Source organism: Poeciliopsis prolifica, unplaced genomic scaffold (assembly GCF_027474105.1).
Source record: "Poeciliopsis prolifica strain line A6 unplaced genomic scaffold, Auburn_PproV2 SCAFFOLD033, whole genome shotgun sequence".
Lineage (NCBI taxonomy): Eukaryota > Metazoa > Chordata > Actinopteri > Cyprinodontiformes > Poeciliidae > Poeciliopsis > Poeciliopsis prolifica.
The window spans coordinates 4,251,909-4,270,423 of NW_026562408.1; the positions used below are offsets into that span (position 1 = coordinate 4,251,909).

An 18,515-nucleotide genomic window follows, 5' to 3' on the forward strand; every position below is an offset into this window, starting at 1 on the left:
TGATATAAAAAGTGTATGCACCATGTATTTGTAAACATTTTATTTAAATACATGGAAACAGCCCATTTAAACTGTGGTCCCAATGTTTCTCTGCCAATATCACCTGGATGCTGGCTTATAAACTCCTCTCACTGTTTAGTGTTGTTGAGAGGTGACATCAGCCAACACTGAAATTATGTTCCAGCCAACAATAACTTCTTAGATAAAATCAGGTGAATAATAATGCTGCACTGAATAACCATCAAAGACAAACGGGCTCAAAGGTCCACTGTGCCAGTAACTTTGGTCGAAGGTTTTCACCTCCTCCATCCAGCTTCTGGCAAATCCAGGCCTGTAAAACCATTTGAAAAATAAATTTAAATCTTTGTGATTTATTGACTGACAAGTATCTAAATACACTAAAAACAAGATGTGTAAAATATGGAAATCAGAAACTTTACACCTCACCTTACACTCTGGCTGTGGCCCATACGGTACATGGTTGCTTGATGATGGGGGTTAAAGGACATATTAATATTGCAGGAAACTAGTTGAGGCACAGGTGATGGGCCAAGTAGAACAGGGTCCAGGAACCTGGGCTGAACTGAAGGTATACTCTGTGAGCCAGTACAGTGAATATTTGGGTCCTGCTGTTGTCCTGATGTTTGGTCATATTTCCCTTCGAAAGCTTGCCTTGTGTCTTTTCTCTTCCTTGGGCGATACTCATAATCTGGTACAACAGTCAGAGCCAACATGAGTTATAATGAAGAGTTATGTCTTCCACAGAATACTTGACTGGAAGACCAGGTGATTAATCAATAATTAATATACTGTCAGACAGACATGTAATGCTCATACCAGGGAAATACAGTCTGTGCATTTTCTTCAGCTTGTCAGCTACTTCAAAGTAGGGCTTCTTCTGTTCATTACTGAGCTTATACCACTCATTTCCAAGCTGAACACTGATGTCATTGCTGGTTCTTCCTGGAAAGGCTTTTTGCAATGCCTCTCTGTGGACACGAGCCCACACTAGAAAGGCATTCATTGGCCGTTTGACCCGTCCGTTCTCTTGGATAAACTGGTTGGGTTTGAAATCTGAGAAGATTTGAGGTATTTACATCCAATCAGAGTAATGCAGTTAGAGCCACTTTTAAAAACTAACACACAATCCTACCGGTGGCTAATTATACAGCCACAATTTTATAAGCACTATTGCAGCACACCTGTGTTAAAATGACAGGGTTATGTGATGAAAAAAATTTGACCACCATAAATCTTTCAGAACTTTTTCCTCATTTATTATGACATGTATTACTCAACTAAAAAACAATCCAATCATATTTACATTCTGAAACAAACTCTTTGTTGAACCACCTTCTGAATTAATTCCAACAGTTAGTTTCTTAGGGCATAGAGCTACCGTCAATTACAGAGATTCAGATCAACTTAAACGAAGATTAGCTGTCCTCGCAGGATTTTCATGATTCTTTATTCTTTGCATCTTTTAGTTAAAACAATGATTAGCAAAAAATGACCAACTATTACTTTATCGTTTTTTTTTTAACTTCACAAAACCTGACATTTTAATCTGAGTGAGATACATTTCTTATATCCACTGTATCAATTAGCATGTAAATTAGCATTAATGTTATTATTATTACTATAGTTACCGATCTCTGATGGTGGAATGACAAAACTGGTGCTTTGACCACCTCCTCCTGGTTTGACAGACGGTTCAGAAGGGCATCCTGAAGCTGAGGTCAGGAGTTCTCCCATTTGTAACACACTGGAGTTTTTTACTGAACAGGAAAAAACTTCTTATGTTAGCAGTTTTCATTTATGGTCACAATCTGTGGTAACAGATATGACAATCTTTCATCCTCCATATCTCAGCACAGCTTCTCTTCTGACAGTGTGTAGAACTGGAGACTGAATATTTAATCTTGACCCAGATATTTTAAATGCTACTCACCAAAAATATTATCTGGTAAAATGTCTCGACTGTGGAAAAAACCCTTAAATGAGTGGACCTGGGTAGCTGCTTTGTTTTCTCCTGAAGTAGCATCACATTCTGGTACTTCCTGATCCAGGTCTCTGTTCAGTAGACTGTGGTTTTTTTCCTTTTTAGATTGTCGGGACAGTTTAGACCTCCCATTTATTTGCAGTAACCGTAACCTCCTTGAAGTGTTTGGATTAGTTTTTCTTTAAATTGTGAAAATGTAAACAAAATATTTTTAATTTAGTTGCCATGGCGAGCGAGTTATTCAAACATTGCTAGAGTAACTTCAATCGCAAAATATGTTTTTAAAGTGCTAATTTCATAAACAATGTTTACTGACAAGCATAGGTTAGATTTCTTAATCCAAGAGTTGCAGGATTAGCTCCTGATAACTACCTGCCTGCATTCAGTCTCCAAGGTGTTGTTTTTCTATTGATAGTTCTTATGTGACGTCACATTGCTGGGATCTTTGTAGCTGACAGAACCCATCTTGGTAGGTAACTAGCTGTTATGTCAGTTGGTATGGGGTTGCAATGACAACAATAAACAAGTCGCAAGCTCAGAACCAGCTATAGCCACGTTCCTGTCTAATTTATAAACATTTTAAGTACATTACAACTTCAACTTGACCACAATTTCAGAGTACTCTCTCCAACTCTGTGCAATACTAAAATAAATATCAGTGATATTTACTGCAGTACTTAGGCGAGCTAGCAAAATTAGCTTTGTTGTTTTATTTACGAAGCTAAACCGTGTTGCAAACACGCATGTTACTATATCCTCACTCTGACACTTTTTCATGGATCTTTCTCTTGCACATTGGTCAAGAGTGTCCTTGTACTTTTTGTTTGTGTCAAAGCCATGGTTCATCTATGCTTTTAAGGGATTAGAATGGTCCTTGAACCTCACCACGGTGTTCCCCAGATTTTCCTTCTCCTCTTAATTTAACCAGTAAAAACCCACTGAGGTCCAGATCTCATTTGCCAGAGTGATCTGGGAAAAAATCTGCAACACATAACAACGCAATTACACAAAAGCAAACCAAATTAAACAATATACACAAGTTGAAACAAATCACAAAACACTGATTACATTATATACACATTAACACTTGATGTGATGCAACCTATTTGAAATCTTTTACATTTTATCGAACATTTTAAAATGTTTTTTTTTATTGCTTGTTACTTCAATTTGTCACCATTGTTAAAATTACTGTTAAGAATGTAAATAAGTCATAAAATACACATAAACCAAACTATGAAACCCAACTGTTTAATGTTATAATTTAATTTATTGTTCAATGAAGTACAGAAAATATACAGCAATCAAATCAAAAGATCTGTGTTGAAGGAAAATGAAAAAAAAAAAACATGATTTAAGTAAACTAAATCACTTCAAATGCAGTTTTATTTGATCATAACCTTACAACTAATAAAGTATTAAACTAAAACCTATGGAATTATAATTCTGAGAGTAACAAAATAAAGATTTGGTCATTTGGAGGGCAGCGCCTCAGAAATGACAAGAGGCTCTGCTTAGCTGTGTTTGTACATCAAACAGAAGAAACTTAGACCCATACATAAACTCACAAACGCCTGTTATCCATTTCTCACACAAATGTCACCCCAAACCAATGGGATTGAACTCCAGCATATTTAATCTGAATCAAATGTCGAGGAGCGTCTTCTCTAACCAATGGGTAACGAAGTGTAGGAGAAAAATGTTTCCAACTCAAGGTAGAATGTTAGAGGTATTCCCAGAATCCACTGTAAACGTGTAAGTAAAGTTGCAGCTTATTTTTTTCTGAGTAAATCTTTCACCCAAAGTTGGCAGAAAGATTTTTCTGTACCTCAATGCATAAAAACGGTTTGTATGCAAAAAAAGTTAAGAGATGCTATGAATATCGGTGAGTCAGAAAGTAACACTGAATAGTTTACTGAGATCTGTGAAGTCATGTGAACAAGTTGCATAAATAGAAAATAATCAGTAGCACTCTGAATAAAATACTGACTGGCCCTTTATGTGGTAAATGCATTCAGAAAGTCAAATGGAAGAATCATTCGGTACTACCTCTCCAAATATTATAATGCAACAACCTGATTAAAATGTTAGACTAAACCAAAAGAGAAAAAAGAAATGGGCTTGTCTGGGTTCAGATGTTAATTTGTATTTCCCCATCCATCCTCCATCCAGAACAATGAATGTTACTAGTTTTAAAGTAGAATCATTCTGCCCCCTGCTGGCGGTCAAGGGAGTTCAAAAGCCCCTTCCAGACAGAAACAGGAGAAATTTACTGGCAAAACACAAGCAGAAAAAAATCCTCCTGCTACTTTCAGATTCCATCATCGTTTTAATAATCAAAAGCATTTTAATTAGTGGATTTTTTTACAACAATAAGATGCAGAATCTAAATATTTTTTCCTTCAGCACACAGGTTTTAAAACAGCTTAGAGACTGGTGCTAAAGTTTCTGCTTTCAGACTATTTCTTTTTTTTTATTATAATCTTATGTTGGACTTGATATATTTTATGGCTGAGTTAAGAGCAAACTGTAAATTAACTTTATAATTCACCAATTCATACCTTTTGTAGTTTAGAACCAAAATACTTAGTAGTGGTGTGAAGAAGACAGAAAGTCACATTACATTTTGCACATTTTAGTAAATTCTTTTCTAAATTTGCAAATAAACATATTCCATAATTCAAGTGCATGAGTGTGAAATGATTTTCAGCTACAGCTTGGTGAAGGAGTGAATGTAGTAATTATAGGTGCTGATCATTTCAGCCCTTCACCATTTCTGACCTTTGTAGTTGTTGAGTTATCCACCTTTTAGGTACAAAACATCCTGTTATCCACTTTGAAAACTTCCAATTAAATTTATGATCCACAGTAAAGAAATGTTTCCACATAACTCCAATGAAGCAATATGTACCAACAGGAGATTCATTATGACCCAAGTTAGTTAATTTGGTTCAACCAGAAGTCATAATTTTTCTTATTTTAGCAAAAATATTGATCCAACACCAAGTTTTCAGATAATATCCAAATTAATTAAATTATTTCCAATGATTGAGGATTTTAATGACCTCTTATAATTTATGAAAATACTTTACTACAATGAAATCTAAGTGGAGTGCACAGGTAAACAATGGTTTGTTTACAGGTACAAAATGGATGTAGGTACCAAAAAATGTTTTATTTTTTGACCTGCAGACACCAATAGCCAATTTTACATGACTCGATCATATAAACAGATCAGTCTGAATGAAGCTGCTTGCTGTGAAACATAAGAGCAAATAGAAGCAGACCGCTTTGATTCATGTCTGAAAAGGGCTTTTTCAAAGTTGGAGTAAAATGGCTTAAATTGTATAGTAAAATTCAGATTTCTAAAAAATTACCTTCTCATGTACAATGCAAAATTAAGGCTTCAGTGCCATTTTAGCTAAACTGAATTGTTTGTGCAGAAAAAACTGAACGATGGAGGATAAGATATGGTTGTATAAAAACTCGTGAAGACAATGATTTTTCCAGTAAAGGGAAGTAATGATGGTTATGTACCGACATGTTCTCTCCACCTCTGCTCTCTGCTGCGGAGAATCAGTGGGAACCGATGGCAAACAATCACCGGCGCCAGCTCACCAAAGCCCAAACATGCAAGGTTTGTCTTCAAGTACAGCAAAGTCCTTCTGCAGTTTGCTTACTCGCAGGTCCACACATTCATGCTCACTCACTCATTCACAAACACACACACACTTGACAGCAAACCTTCATTTCCCAAAGCTGCCAAAGTTAGCGAAGGCATCTTGTTTGGGTGGGACCACGGCGGGGCTGATGGAGTGGCTCAGGCCCATTCCCACTCCTGGCACCCCCATCCCTGCCATGCCACCCATCATCACCGGGGCGGCCATGCCCATATTCATGCTCATGTTCATTCCCATCATCCCTTGGTTCACAGGAATTCCACTCTGCAGGCCGGTGGCCATCGAAGGTGGCATGCCCACGCCCAGGGAAGCAGGCATGCCCATCGCCATGGCGCTGCCAGCCATGATGGGATTGGCTGGTGGTCTGATGGGAGCCACATGAGGTGGGGAGCTGAGAGTTAGTCCTCCAAAACTCTGAGCCAACAGGCTGACCGGAGGCACTCCTGTCCACACACACACACACACACACACACACACACACACACACACACACACAAACAGATACAAATCTGATTCCACCTTGTTTGTGGTTTGCTGTGTGTATAGATGAATTGTTCCTTTGAATATTTTACAGAGCCTCGCAAAAGTATTCATACAAATATGAAATGTTTTCATATTTGAACATGGCGCAACTACAAATTATATGTATTTTGTTAGACAGACCAATAAAAATAAGCAAGAAAAGAGAATGCTCTCCAGGTACTTGGAAATTGTTTCAAAATAACAATATTATCATTTGTCACAATAATTTCTGGGAAATTTATCGTCCAGAAGAATATATTTTAATGTGCTTAACTTTACCATTATGTGCTACATGACATTAATCAATCAGAAAGTTAAAATCCCAATAAAATACACTGTAGTTTGAGGTTTTCAACATGTGAACAGGTTCAAGGTGTATGAATACTTCTGCAAAGCAGTATAATAAGTTTCAGGAAGTCCAATTTGTTTGTGTTTAACAGATAAAAAAGCTCACTAAAGGACATTACCTTGTTGTTGGATTATATTGTTCAGGGTTGGTGGTGTCTTTGTGTGGTTGAGTCCGGCTGACAGGAAGTCCAGGCTGATATTGACGGACGGGTCGGACCAAGTTGACCCTAATGACCCCTGGCTTCCAATTCCAGCCTTTTGCTGCGATCCCGTTGGCTGCTGGGACACCATGCCCACCAAATTCTGAAACAAATTTGTCTGATTTATTCATGGGTTATGGTTTTATTAAAACTTGAGACATAAGTTAACAGGTGCAACAACAAAATTATACTGTGTAGCAGCAAACCTTTTTAGAAAATACATTTTTCCAGTACAAGACGTAATTCTAAAATTTAGATCTAGAATAAGCTGCCTTATTTTCTGGACTATAAGGTGCACTTAAAAACCTTTAATTTAATCAAAAAAACGACACTGTATGTATTGCTGTGGAGTAAAACAGTCCCATATATTGAATTAAAGGGCTTAAGTTTAGCTGTGCTTACTGACCTTGAAGTGATTTTGTGTGGCACACGGAGCTCTGTCAAAATGTTATACATTACATTACGATGACTGTCGTCAGGCGCGTTGTGGAGTAATACGTAATGTGCTTTGACTGACTGACTTATCTGACCGCTTTGTTTCGTTTAATGCACCTTGTAGTCAGGTGCGCTTCATCCATGAAAGAGATCGAAAATAGATAATTATGTAACAATGCGCCATATAATACAGAAAATACATTAGACTATTTGAACAATTTTAGCCACCGATAATGTACCATTTTTTCAAAATGCTAAACAAATTCATATTTCCTTTGATACCTGTTGAGAGCGGGAGTGTGGCATCGTAGGCATGGCAACGGATCCTCCCGGCGTCACCCCTCCAAGAGAGAAGGTCATGCTCTGAGAAGCACTGAGCGTCGTGTGCGGATTGGTTGGCTGATGGTGGACTCCGCTCATCAGGTCAAAGAGCTCAGCAGATGGGGGGACAGAGGATGGGTTTGAGGCCGGCAGCGGCGGCGCTGACGGTCCGCTGCCAAACAGGTCGGTAACCGGCTGCGACGGACAGGAGCTGGAAGGAGCGGGGGGATTTCCTGAAAAGGAGCTCCAGTCCCCGAATTCCCCGTTTCCATTGGAAGAGGCAGCAGCTGGTCAGAAAAAGTATGCTTAAGTAATAACTAGTTACATTTACTCAATCACATTTCCTTGAATAACTTTTTTGAAAAAAATGCACGTTTAGGAGTATTTTTACTATGCTGTACTTTTTACCTGAGTGGACCACTCCATGAAAAACTACATGTTTTAACCAAAAATTCACCAAAGAAACACCTGCAGTTTTTGTTAAAGTTTCATAAGTTTTACATTGAGAGAAACTGATTTGGGTTTGTTACTTTTTGTTTCTTATTGAATTATTGTAATTTTGTTCCTTAAAATGCCAAAATTTCCACTTAACTTTACATTTTGTTCTGTCTGATGATGTAATTTTTAAATGAGAAATTATTGATAATTTGATCAGTCAATCCGTACTTGAGTAGACGTTTTACTAAATACTTTTCTACTCTTGAGTAATTTCTTGGATGGCTACTTTTTACTTTTACTTGAGTAAAAATATGTTGAAGTACTGCTATTCTTATTTGAGTATAATTTTCGGATACTCTGCCCACCGCTGAGTAAAATGAAGTAATTTGACCTCTCACAGGTAAAATCATTAATAATTAAATGTAATAAAGATGAAAGGAAGGAAAAATAAATAAATAAAAAATAATAAGGAAGAAACAACAACCTTCAGACAACATAATGTCTGTAATACCAATATATAACTTTTTTATGTATTTTCTTTTTTTATCCAGACCTGGGAAATCTCTGGATTAAATTCAATACTCACTCAGACTGTTTCAACCATGTTCTTTAGTCTAATGGATTCACTTAGATACAGGTAGACAAGCTGACATATTTCTTAAATTTGTATTTGATGTCTTAAAATGTCTGATTGTTAACTGTAGGTGTCAGTGAAATAATTTATGTTTTGAAAAGATTAATTTATTTCCGATAATTAGGATGATGTATTTTAAGTTTGGTTCAAGTTCGAGAGTTGTGTGGAATAATTGTATTTTATGTCGTGTCGAACTGTTTGTCACGAGATTTTATGTATTTGAGGCTGCGAGACTCAAAGGAAAGGGAAAAAAAAGGAAAAGGGGAGCAGAAGCCTGAATGAAGCCACATGTAGCAGCCTTGTGGTTATAAGGTATTTTCCAATTATGTTTGTAATTTTTTGTAAATGTATCGATTATAGTGTTTTAATTACTTGCTATTTTAATTTAGAGTGGACGATTGAGTTGTGATAACTGATTTGTGAAAGCCCTCCGAAGTGGCAAGGCGGCCATGAGGTAATTTGTCAAAACACGTGTCACCTGTTTTTGTAAGTGTGTCCATGTCTAAAGCTGTTTTTTATTTCTGTAGTTTTCATGGCCTTTAATAAAAAAGCCCGTCAAAAGAAAGCCGTGCCTCTTTATTTTGAGGGCATAATGAAGGTTTTAAAGGAGCAGCAAGGGAAGGCGTTTACCAGTGGAGGTGGGGAGGCTGGCAGAGGCTGCAGGTGAGGAGAAGTCAGCAAAGCCCCCTATGAGGTCTGAAGTCCCTGCTGGGTGAGAGAAGACAAACGCAAACTTACCACAGGACACAGAAGTGTGTTTGGACAGCGTAGGAGAGGAATGTGTGTGTGGTTACCCGCCGCTGTGCTCTCGTTGTTTGAAGGGTCAATCACCAGCAGGTCGGCCAGTCCACCGCTGGAAGTCTGCTTCCCCGACGACTGAGGAGTGAGACGCAGCGATTAAACCTTCAAAGGTGAAGATGATTGTCACGGTAGAAACGGTGAGTGTGAGTACCTTTCCCTCTGGGCTCTTGTCTCCGGTGTAGTGCGCTGCAGCCCCCAGGTCCAGCGTCTTGCTGCTCGCCGCCCCGCTGCGTTTCCTTGTGGTGGTGGTTGTGGTTTCTGTCGCTTGTGTGATCTGGATGCTCTTCGTCGTGACCGTTTCCTCCTCGTCTTTAAATTCGATCGTCTCCTGCCTCCCGTTTCTGGATCCTCTCTCCTCCTCATTGTCACTATGGCAACCAGATAAAGGACGCATCAGAGCTCAGGGGATTATGCAAAGGTTGATCTGCTGTGTCTTTGTGGAAGTCTGAAGGGTTCGGATCTCTGCTTAACTGGTTTTCTCTGTAATTAATTTCCTTAAAACAGATTAAATATATTGATACGTCTGTTGTGCAACATGGTATGGTGCTGGTTTGGATTATGCATTTCTAGAAAAACATAACATATCATCCCACAAGGTTTTGAAGGATTTTAGCCACGTCTGGTGTCTGTCTTGTGATCCTATGTATCAGCCCAGATATATAGTAAGTACAACATATTGTAATATTGCTCCTTCAGTGTTACTGTAGACCTACTGAATGTCTCCTTTACTATTTTTATATTGTCTTTGGATTAAGAAATCTAACATTTTTGTTGCAATTTATACTAAATACAATGCCTTGCATTGTTTTAGATCCTTCTCCTGACTGATACACTGGAACAATGAGGTCCTTTTGATCCTCAGAAAAAGTCTGCAGGGACAGATGAGCTTTATTTTCGATTCTTCAGAAGACTAAATGCTTAAACTGAATCAAAATTTACTTCAGTTAACTGCTAGTTAGAATTTTCCAACTTTTTTTTCCCCCATATATTTTTGATTTTAAGTTGAACCACAGTGGATCCCCGTGCAGGAAATAATTTGAATATGATTCATGATTGTTCTTGCTGTCGGAGTGGCGTGTCCATTTACCTGATCCGGTCAGGCGAGTCGTCTCGCTCCTTCTTTCTGAACTTGTTGAGTGTGTCGTCAATGGTGCTGCCTATCTTGTCACTGATCTCTCCGAGCTTCTCGCTGAAAGGGAAAGCTCCTCTGCTCTTGTCCCAGTCTTCATCCCACTTATTTCGATCCAATTCGTTAGCTGGAAGAATAAAAAGATAAAAATCAGAGAGATTCAGCATAAACCAATCTGGCAGTTCAAACCCTTATTTTAACGACATGAATAGTTTAAAATATAACAGCAATAAAGAGGTCAGAGCTGCAGAAAGTGATTACCAGTAAATATTTTCTCCAAGTTTGTCTCTGAAGCGTAAATGTTACAGGTAATAGTTAATACCTTTGCAGAAAACAAAAGAAACATTCCTTAATGATTTTCCATTTTTAGCAGTTACCCACCTAATTTTATATTTGAAAATAATAAACCAGTGCGGTAATTTACTCACTTATAGAATTACGCCTTTAGGGATTAGTAAAAAGCATGCTACGTTTACTGTAGAAAATATATTTTCTGAGGTTCTCCAGGAAGGATTGCATTTTCATTTTAATCCACTCAAGCTGTCAGATGAACGCTGTGAGCTACTTACAGTTCTTAAAGCTGCCACCTCCACCGCCCATACTGTCAGAGGAGACTCCAATATATTTATCCTTGTTCTTCTTTGCTTTCTTTCTCTCCTCTCTCAGTCTGTCGTCATCCTGAATGAACTCCACCATCTCCTTCACCTTCTGACGCACGTTTATACCTTGATCCTTCCCATTCTCATCTGTAGATAAACCAAACCGATACAGTCACAGACACAAACCTGCTAAACCATTTATTGCTCTTTATTAAAAGACAAAACACAGGGTTTCCTTCAGTGCATTATAAGCCTGGCGGGTCACCAGGCTTTACTTATGCCCTCACCAGGGTGAGCATTGCTTAGTTTTTAAGTCTTTTTAAGATGTTTGCAATTTTTAAGACTTTATAGTTGGTGTTCAGGTCTTAATCTCCCAATTTTTCAACACATAATTATCAAGTGATATTTTCAAATGTCAGGGGTTCATGTGTGGGTTCTCTCCTGTACTCCGGCTTCCACCCACAGTCCAAAAACATGTCAGGTTAATTGGTCTCTCTAAATTCTCCCTGGGTGTGCATGGTTGTTTGTCTCTGTGTTGCCCTGCGACAGACTAGCGACCTGTCCACGGTGTACCCCGCCTCTCGCTCAAAACATTTGCTGGAGATAGGCACCAGCACCTCTTCAGACCCCACTAGGGACAACGGTGTACAGAAAATGGATGGATTTTCAAATTTTCTATTAACTTTAAACATTTTTTAAGTCAAAAACACGACTGCCCGCTGGATGAATGACCGCCCAGGCGCCCAACCACTGGGCTTAGCAAGTAATCTGGGGGAAACCTTGAAATACCTTTATCCAAATGCTTGGATAAATGCTAGTGTTGCATTTTCAACACAAGATACGCAAAAAAAAAAAAAAAAGCTTAAAAATTGCAAAGCAAGAGACTCACCTATAAAATGATAGTTTTCTAGAGATCGCAGGTCATAGATGTGTTCTCTGGCACTGGTAACGACTCTCTCAGAGCCGTTCCTGATCAGATAGGCAAGCAAGAGTAAGGCCTGGAGGAGAGACGTGGGTATTAGCCCAAGAGAGATACAACCCAGATTCACGGCTTGGCTGATTTTGGCTGCCAATTAAACTTTTTTTCACTTCATAAGTCGTAATGTTTTATCTTTGATCCTTCAAACTGCTTGCTAAAAAAATTTGCACTTTCTTTTTGCTAAGATTCCCTTCACATAAAATTAATTTAGCCATAAAGTTGACTGTCTCTGCAGTGTGTTAAAAAGAAAACACAAACTGAGCTTCCAGCCATGGAGAAGCATGAAGAAATTCAAACTGCTCAAACGGGCAGGTTAGTGACGCAGAACCAAATGTGGAGAAGCAGCATTCAGCTTCTATGCACCACAAATCTGGAACAAACTTCTAGAAAACTGCCAAACTCAGCTGAAACATTGAGTTTCTTTAAATTAAAGCTAAATATTAAATTGGATGTATATTTGCTTAATGGTTTTGATAATGGCACTTGACTAAATGTAATGTTTGTTGCGTGTTTCATTCACAATTACTGTATTATGTTTTTATGGAGTGAAACACTTTGAACTGGCTTGTTGCTGAAATGTGCTACACAAACAAACTTGACTTGAGAGACCGAGATTTCATTTTTCTGACATTCAAAAAGTAATTTTACAACAGCTGCAGCATGACTTAAAAGAACAATGTTATTCCTCTGAGCTTCTGTGATCATTTCATAGTGACATGTTAAAAAAAACAGGAGCTGGTTAAAAATTTTACAAGAAGCCTTGCTTACAGAGCTGCAACGTTTTGTGTTGCTGTTGAAATTATGTTTCATTCCCTTCACTGCAAGAGATGGGCGTAAAAAACCAAAGAGAGAAATTCTGCAGGTTTTACAAAACACATGATGTGACACCTGCTGCAGTAGTTTTGTTTTAAGGTAATTAAAAAAAGTTGAAGTAATAAGAGTGAAGTAAGGTCAGGATTGCCTTCACACTGTAATCAGGCTTTTCAAATTGCAGTAATCTAGCAATGTTTGAACAGATTATAATAGATCCTGGGAGATGTAGTTTGGTTTTAGATCAGTGTTGCTCTTTCTCCAACCCTCCTGCAACTCAAAATGCAGGAAATAATTTCATTTCTGGAGCTGGATAAAACAGTCCTGCAAAAAGATTGTAAAATAGTCTCTCAACCACAAGCAGGGGGAACCAGCTCAACATCGATTGCAAACCGTCAAATGCAATAAAATAAATAAATTTATTCATAACATCAAAGACAATCAAGAATCACTAATCAAGATCCTGAGATGCCACACAGAAATGTCAAAAGAAAATGTAACCTAAAAAAATGAAATACAGACAGAAGGAAACTGGGTCTGGTCACGGTCCCTTGTGTGAAAACCATTGGAAGTCATATGTAGGCCTGACGTCGAGCAAAGAAACCTCTAGCCCTGCTTTAATAAACACATAGCAGACTTCAGGGAACACAGATATGATGTGTGGCAGTCCTACCTTGTACACTCTTCTCCAGTTTTTCTTATTATCCTTCAGCATCCTGGTCCACAGCATGTTCATCACCTCTGGGAACTGCTCATACATAAACGTAGCTCTATAAACACATACACACACATTTATGGTCATTCTGCTGGCATTCATGAGTAAAACATGTCATGACCGTGTGTGTGCGTGCGTGTGTGTGTGTGTGTTCTTACACCTACTTGGCTATCTCTCCCATTAGTTGTCCAGAGGGCCCCCAGGGGTCGTCGTTGGTAGCTTCTCTAACCTTAGACTCGATCTCTGAGTAGTTCATCACCACATTAGTGCTGTGACACAAACATTCATACTTGTTAAAATCACCAGTATGACTATAAAACTTGGATGCATTACAGTTTATTTGCCTTAACATAGAAAGATAAGCAAAAATACTTCAAAAGACTGAGCAAAAACCTGAATTTGTATTTATTTCATGTTATTTTACTGTGAAGCACCTTGTGATTTTCATCTATACAAATAAAATTTATTTACTGGCTTATTACAACAGCTCATTCAGAACACAAAATCACAAATTATAAATGGTGGAAAATAGCTTTTTGTCTGAGGACAAACAGAATCCTGCTTCGCTGAATAACAAATACATTTTGGAAAAGCCTTTGTGCTGCTGAACTCTTTATCAGATAACAGATGTGGGCAAAGAGGCAGAAGCTTTCTGAGGCACAAAGAGGGAAAAGAGGAAGTCTGTACATCAAAGGGAGGTGAACACAGATGTGCTGTTTCCTGTCTTCTTTCTTCCTGTACTTCACTTTCTACTCTCTGTTTTCCTGTACATACAAAGTCAATCCCTTCATATGCAGTGCTTATTCAGGTAGCAATTTAATCCTGGAATCATCAGTTTAAAATAACGCCTGTCATTTCTCTTTCAGTGCTTGTTCACAGTAGGCAGTTCTTTTCTTTTCCTCCCTTACTCCCCATCTCTTTGTCTCTGAAACCTGCCAAACTCCCAGCAAGAGAAAACCAACAATGATCAATGACTTATCCCAGGCAGCAGCCACTTTTAACTGTTGTAATCAGCCATCGCAGAAAGCTTTATGTTAGTGTGACTCTTAATATGCTGGAAAGGAAATGCCTCCGCTGCTAGTTCTATGGAGGGAGGTCAATAATGGAGTGTATTCATCATGCTCAGCCAGCCACAACCAACAGCTGATGGAAGCTGCTGTCTATTATTCCATTTCAAGCCCTGTGCAGCTTCATCTACTCCCTCATCTGTATTCTGCCATTTCTGGTCTTAATATTAACTCCAGTTAGTACTTTTTGTCTTTACTATCAGTAGCAAGTGGGCATGTCATGATAACTGATTCTGCTGGATGATAAATTGTCCCAAAAGTTATTGCGATAAACGATAATGTTCTTGTTTTGAGAACACTTTCAAGTAATGAAGTGGCAATGGCATAATAACGCAGGAACACATTCTCAAAGATTAATAAACAATGTTTTAAATACTCCAAATAAATAAACCAAACAACAAATAAAATTAATTATGAAGCTTCTGTAAATAAAATTCTCCTTCACAAAAAAACAATGCATCATACTGGAAACCTTTGCCATCCAGGTTTTGGTAGAAAGAGAAAAACATTAAATCATGCAAATGGAAATTATCATGCAATAAATTAATTGCTTATTGCGACAGGCTTAGTTGTAAGTTTACCAAATACATGCACTCCTTTGTTGCTTTAAAAAATGTTTATTGTCGTAGCATCACAATGACATGTATTCTTGATATTGTGCAGCAATGTATTTATCCTTCCTTATGGATCCATTTTCAAAACATTATAATCCTCTGTAAAAGCTAACAGTTAGCATTGCAGCTTGCAGAAATATGTTATAAATCCACAAACATGGAGGGAAATAAACTTTACAAAACTACGCAAACGAAATTTGGATTTATTTGAACTCCAAATCTGGTTTAAAGACGAGCTTCTTATTGTTTTTGGACTTACGGTCACTCTTTTACACTAGCTGGAGCAGTAAGAGTCACAAACTAAATGCCAGTAGAGATCCCCATATCCTGAATCAGAAACAGAGTTGAAGAAACCTCAATGGTTGCACCTACACTTTTGGGTTAGTTTTGGTTTTACTCAGCCAAAGTTAATGTATGCAACTGCAGGAACAAAGAGTACAGGAAGCTTTTCTTCCTCCTGCATAGTTACACTGTAATAACTACATTCAGAAACCTATATCAAGTGTTTAGAGGCACACATGTCCTACTAAAGTGTGTGTTTGCCAGCATGCTACGTTTCTGTGGGCCTCAACGGGACAATGTGAATGTTGAGAATACAACATGCTCCGCGGGTTATATGTCCGTGATTATCAATCAGCCTCCCTCCTGTTGGAGGTGTGCAAAGTGCTGGACGGGCATGGAGAGCATCACCGGGGTGGGACAGCTAGTCTGCTGCAGCAGCACTCAGGGATAACAACACCTGACCTGCTTATGGCAGAATTAGCTAACTGAAAGCAACAAACACATTCTCACTTTACAATGATGCCTTAACAGACAAGGATGAAAACGCCACGACATGCTGATTTATGGGACAAGGTTGGCAGTTTGCCAAGTGGTCAAAGCTAACAGCTGAAGGCCCGTATTCTTTCCTCCATCAGCGATAAAAGTTAATGATGCTGCCCGGTAAGAGCCGCTCATTCACTGGTTAGCTCACGGGCCACTTAGCGGGTTAGCTCTCCGCCTCCATCTCGGTTGGTACTCACGCTTTGTCCACCAGCTCCCTGACTTTCCACATGTTCAGCATCTCCGCACGGACCTGCGGGCTCCCCACCTCGATACTGCGCCGCCCCCGTGTCTCGACACCCCGCAACCCAGAGGAGGAATCCCGGTAACTGACGAGAAAAACGCTCCTCTCCGCTCACCGATCGGCTCCGATCTGAACAGCGACCGCTGCGGGTAACGGACCAGCCACAGTTGCTACGGAAACGGCCTCTGACTACGTCACTGCAGCGTCAAGAGGTACGCTCCGTTCCCAGACTGAAGATGCAATTTATTCGGGATCAATAGTCCCTCTGGCTTTATATTAGGGTAATTTTCCTGAAATTAACGGAAAATCTTCCTTTTATTAATGACAATAACAATAGTACTGTTGTTACTGTCATAGTATTGTTTTTCTTTAAGTCTGTTATATTTTGAAAATGTTCTTTTCCAAGCAAATTCAAATTACATTATATTGTGTTTATATATGGGTGGCAATAATGGTGGCTGTTAGAACGTACTCATCCGTCTGTTGTATCCTAAACACGTTTTTTATCCTTCTTATCCATTTTCAAAAGTCAAAATGACTGAGGGATGAGTTCACAATCTTTTTTCATTACAGTTTTATCCTCCCCCAGAATTTGGATCGTTTCAATATTTTGAATAGCAAGATGGTGACCTGCATGATAAGTGTCTTCAGTCAGAGGCTTCTTCAAATTCACTGTAACACAGACTGCTGCAAGAGATCCTTCCTGCCAACCATCACTATCTACAATGACTCTGAAGAACTTGAGATCGGAAATTCTTCATAGATCGGAAATTTTAACACGATATGCCACAATGATGCACTACACACAGTACAGTACACTGGATTTGGAGTTTGGTCCTCAAAAAAAAAAGAAGAAGATAGATAAGAAATACAAAACGGACACGATGCTTCACTAAAAGGAGAACAGGAAATGATATGTTGGAGGGCAAACGATGGATCAACATGTTGAGGTTATCCGTTTGGATCAATAAAGTATTGATTTTGAATATCCAAGAACTCTTCTGACATAACTGGAGTGCAGGAGTTTAGTGAAACCTAATATCAGTGTGGAGGAAACCCTAATCCACTTGTTTCACTTTCAGCAGATGACCACCAGATAATAAAATAGTAAATTGTCAATCGTGCCCTCAATAAATGATCTATCTCTGCCATAAAAAAGAAAAACACAAACCCTGTTTTCTTGCAGCCACCAACTTTAATTTATTCCGTTAATGACCACAAAAAACAGAAAACATTTATCAAATATTTTATGACCAATGAAATACACAAAGAAGCATCTGTATGGAATATTTTCCCATGGTTAATATTAAGTTTCCAAAAAGGTGCAGAGCTCCAAAATAGCCTTTTTCCCCCATGAGATGTTCATCACCTTCATTCATTACTTGAGATGCTATTATTACCCTGAAAGTCATTAGGGGGTAATCTATTTTTAAAGAAAATGAGTTCGAGTGGAGTTAACCACAATGAGATGCTTTACATTTTGGAGTGAGAGACATTTTTTTTTGCCAATCCTCAAGTAAAGAAAGAATATTTGAGCCACATTTCTATAGTATTTTTCCTTTTTGATATGAAATACAAATTCTCTTTTTTTCCCCATCACCATGGCTGCAGTGTGGTTGCATAAATATTATGTTATTCTGGTTCTGGGTTTGCTCACTAGCAGGCTTTGTTCCTTTGGACTTGTACCTGTAAAAAGCATCTCTTATTTGCATGTCCAGTCAATTGAATAAACTCTTCCGGATGGCTCAATGTGGGAAAACATAGAGCCGTCCACCATGAAGATAATACCCACGGTGTCCTGTTAACTGCTTCCTGGACCATGGCTGGCTTTCACATAATGACTGTATTAGATTTTAGGTGCATTGCAAGACATTTTCTACTGTCAGAAGAAAAAGAAAACATGCATACACACACGCACATGCACACACACGGTTAAATTTATAAAACTTTAAGTGTTTATTCCATCTACTCCACTTAGTGAAGAGTTTCATGAGACAAAAAGCGCAGTGTGATCATTTATTAGTCAAATGCCTCGGTATCTTGGCTCATGGGTGTGAGCATTCTTGGCCAACCCTCTGAGTCAGCCAAAACTTGCATAATGGAGGAGTTGGCTCATTTATTGAGGTCTCCAATCTGCTGTGCCATATTGCATCCA

At 38.6% G+C, this 18,515-nt stretch overlaps 2 protein-coding genes across 3 annotated transcripts; both read right to left on the reverse strand.

The window, feature by feature from the left end:
* Positions 1 to 25: 25 nt before the first annotated feature.
* LOC129373571 (transcription factor SOX-30-like) lies at positions 26 to 2,453 on the reverse strand. Its single transcript, XM_055051577.1, has 6 exons — positions 2,375 to 2,453; positions 1,952 to 2,181; positions 1,650 to 1,778; positions 838 to 1,074; positions 448 to 709; positions 26 to 331 (listed from the first exon to the last, which is right to left on the reverse strand). Exons 3-6 carry the CDS (start codon positions 1,753 to 1,755, stop codon positions 199 to 201), a joined length of 738 nt encoding a protein of 245 aa, XP_054907552.1. The 5' UTR covers positions 1,756 to 1,778; positions 1,952 to 2,181; positions 2,375 to 2,453; the 3' UTR covers positions 26 to 198.
* An 805-nt stretch (positions 2,454 to 3,258) lies between these two features.
* LOC129373409 (clathrin interactor 1-like) lies at positions 3,259 to 16,643 on the reverse strand. Of its 2 annotated transcripts, none has more exons than XM_055051309.1 (12): positions 16,317 to 16,643; positions 13,778 to 13,882; positions 13,572 to 13,668; positions 11,999 to 12,107; positions 11,080 to 11,256; positions 10,469 to 10,637; positions 9,533 to 9,749; positions 9,375 to 9,456; positions 9,211 to 9,285; positions 7,470 to 7,795; positions 6,672 to 6,855; positions 3,259 to 6,125 (listed from the first exon to the last, which is right to left on the reverse strand). In XM_055051309.1, the coding sequence occupies exons 1-12, from the start codon at positions 16,355 to 16,357 to the stop codon at positions 5,749 to 5,751; spliced, it is 1,959 nt and encodes a 652-aa protein (XP_054907284.1). In that variant the 5' UTR covers positions 16,358 to 16,643; the 3' UTR covers positions 3,259 to 5,748. The 2 variants fall into 2 exon arrangements, with proteins under 2 accessions (XP_054907284.1, XP_054907283.1); XM_055051308.1 differs by having other exon boundaries at positions 9,211 to 9,288.
* Between the last annotated feature and the right edge of the window lie 1,872 nt (positions 16,644 to 18,515).

Coding starts and splice junctions, on each gene's coding strand:
- LOC129373409 (XM_055051308.1), bottom strand. CDS start 16,357: ATGCTGAACATGTGGAAAGTCAGGGAGCTGGTGGACAAAGC. Junction 9,289..9,374: donor CAACGAGAGCACAGCGGCGG/GTAACCACACAC, acceptor TCTCTCACCCAG/CAGGGACTTCAGACCTCATA. Junction 6,856..7,469: donor CACACTCCCGCTCTCAACAG/GTATCAAAGGAA, acceptor AATTTGTTTCAG/AATTTGGTGGGCATGGTGTC.
- LOC129373571 (XM_055051577.1), bottom strand. CDS start 1,755: ATGGGAGAACTCCTGACCTCAGCTTCAGGATGCCCTTCTGAACCGTCT. Junction 710..837: donor GCACAGACTGTATTTCCCTG/GTATGAGCATTA, acceptor CTGTTGTACCAG/ATTATGAGTATCGCCCAAGG. Junction 332..447: donor GGCCACAGCCAGAGTGTAAG/GTGAGGTGTAAA, acceptor ATGGTTTTACAG/GCCTGGATTTGCCAGAAGCT.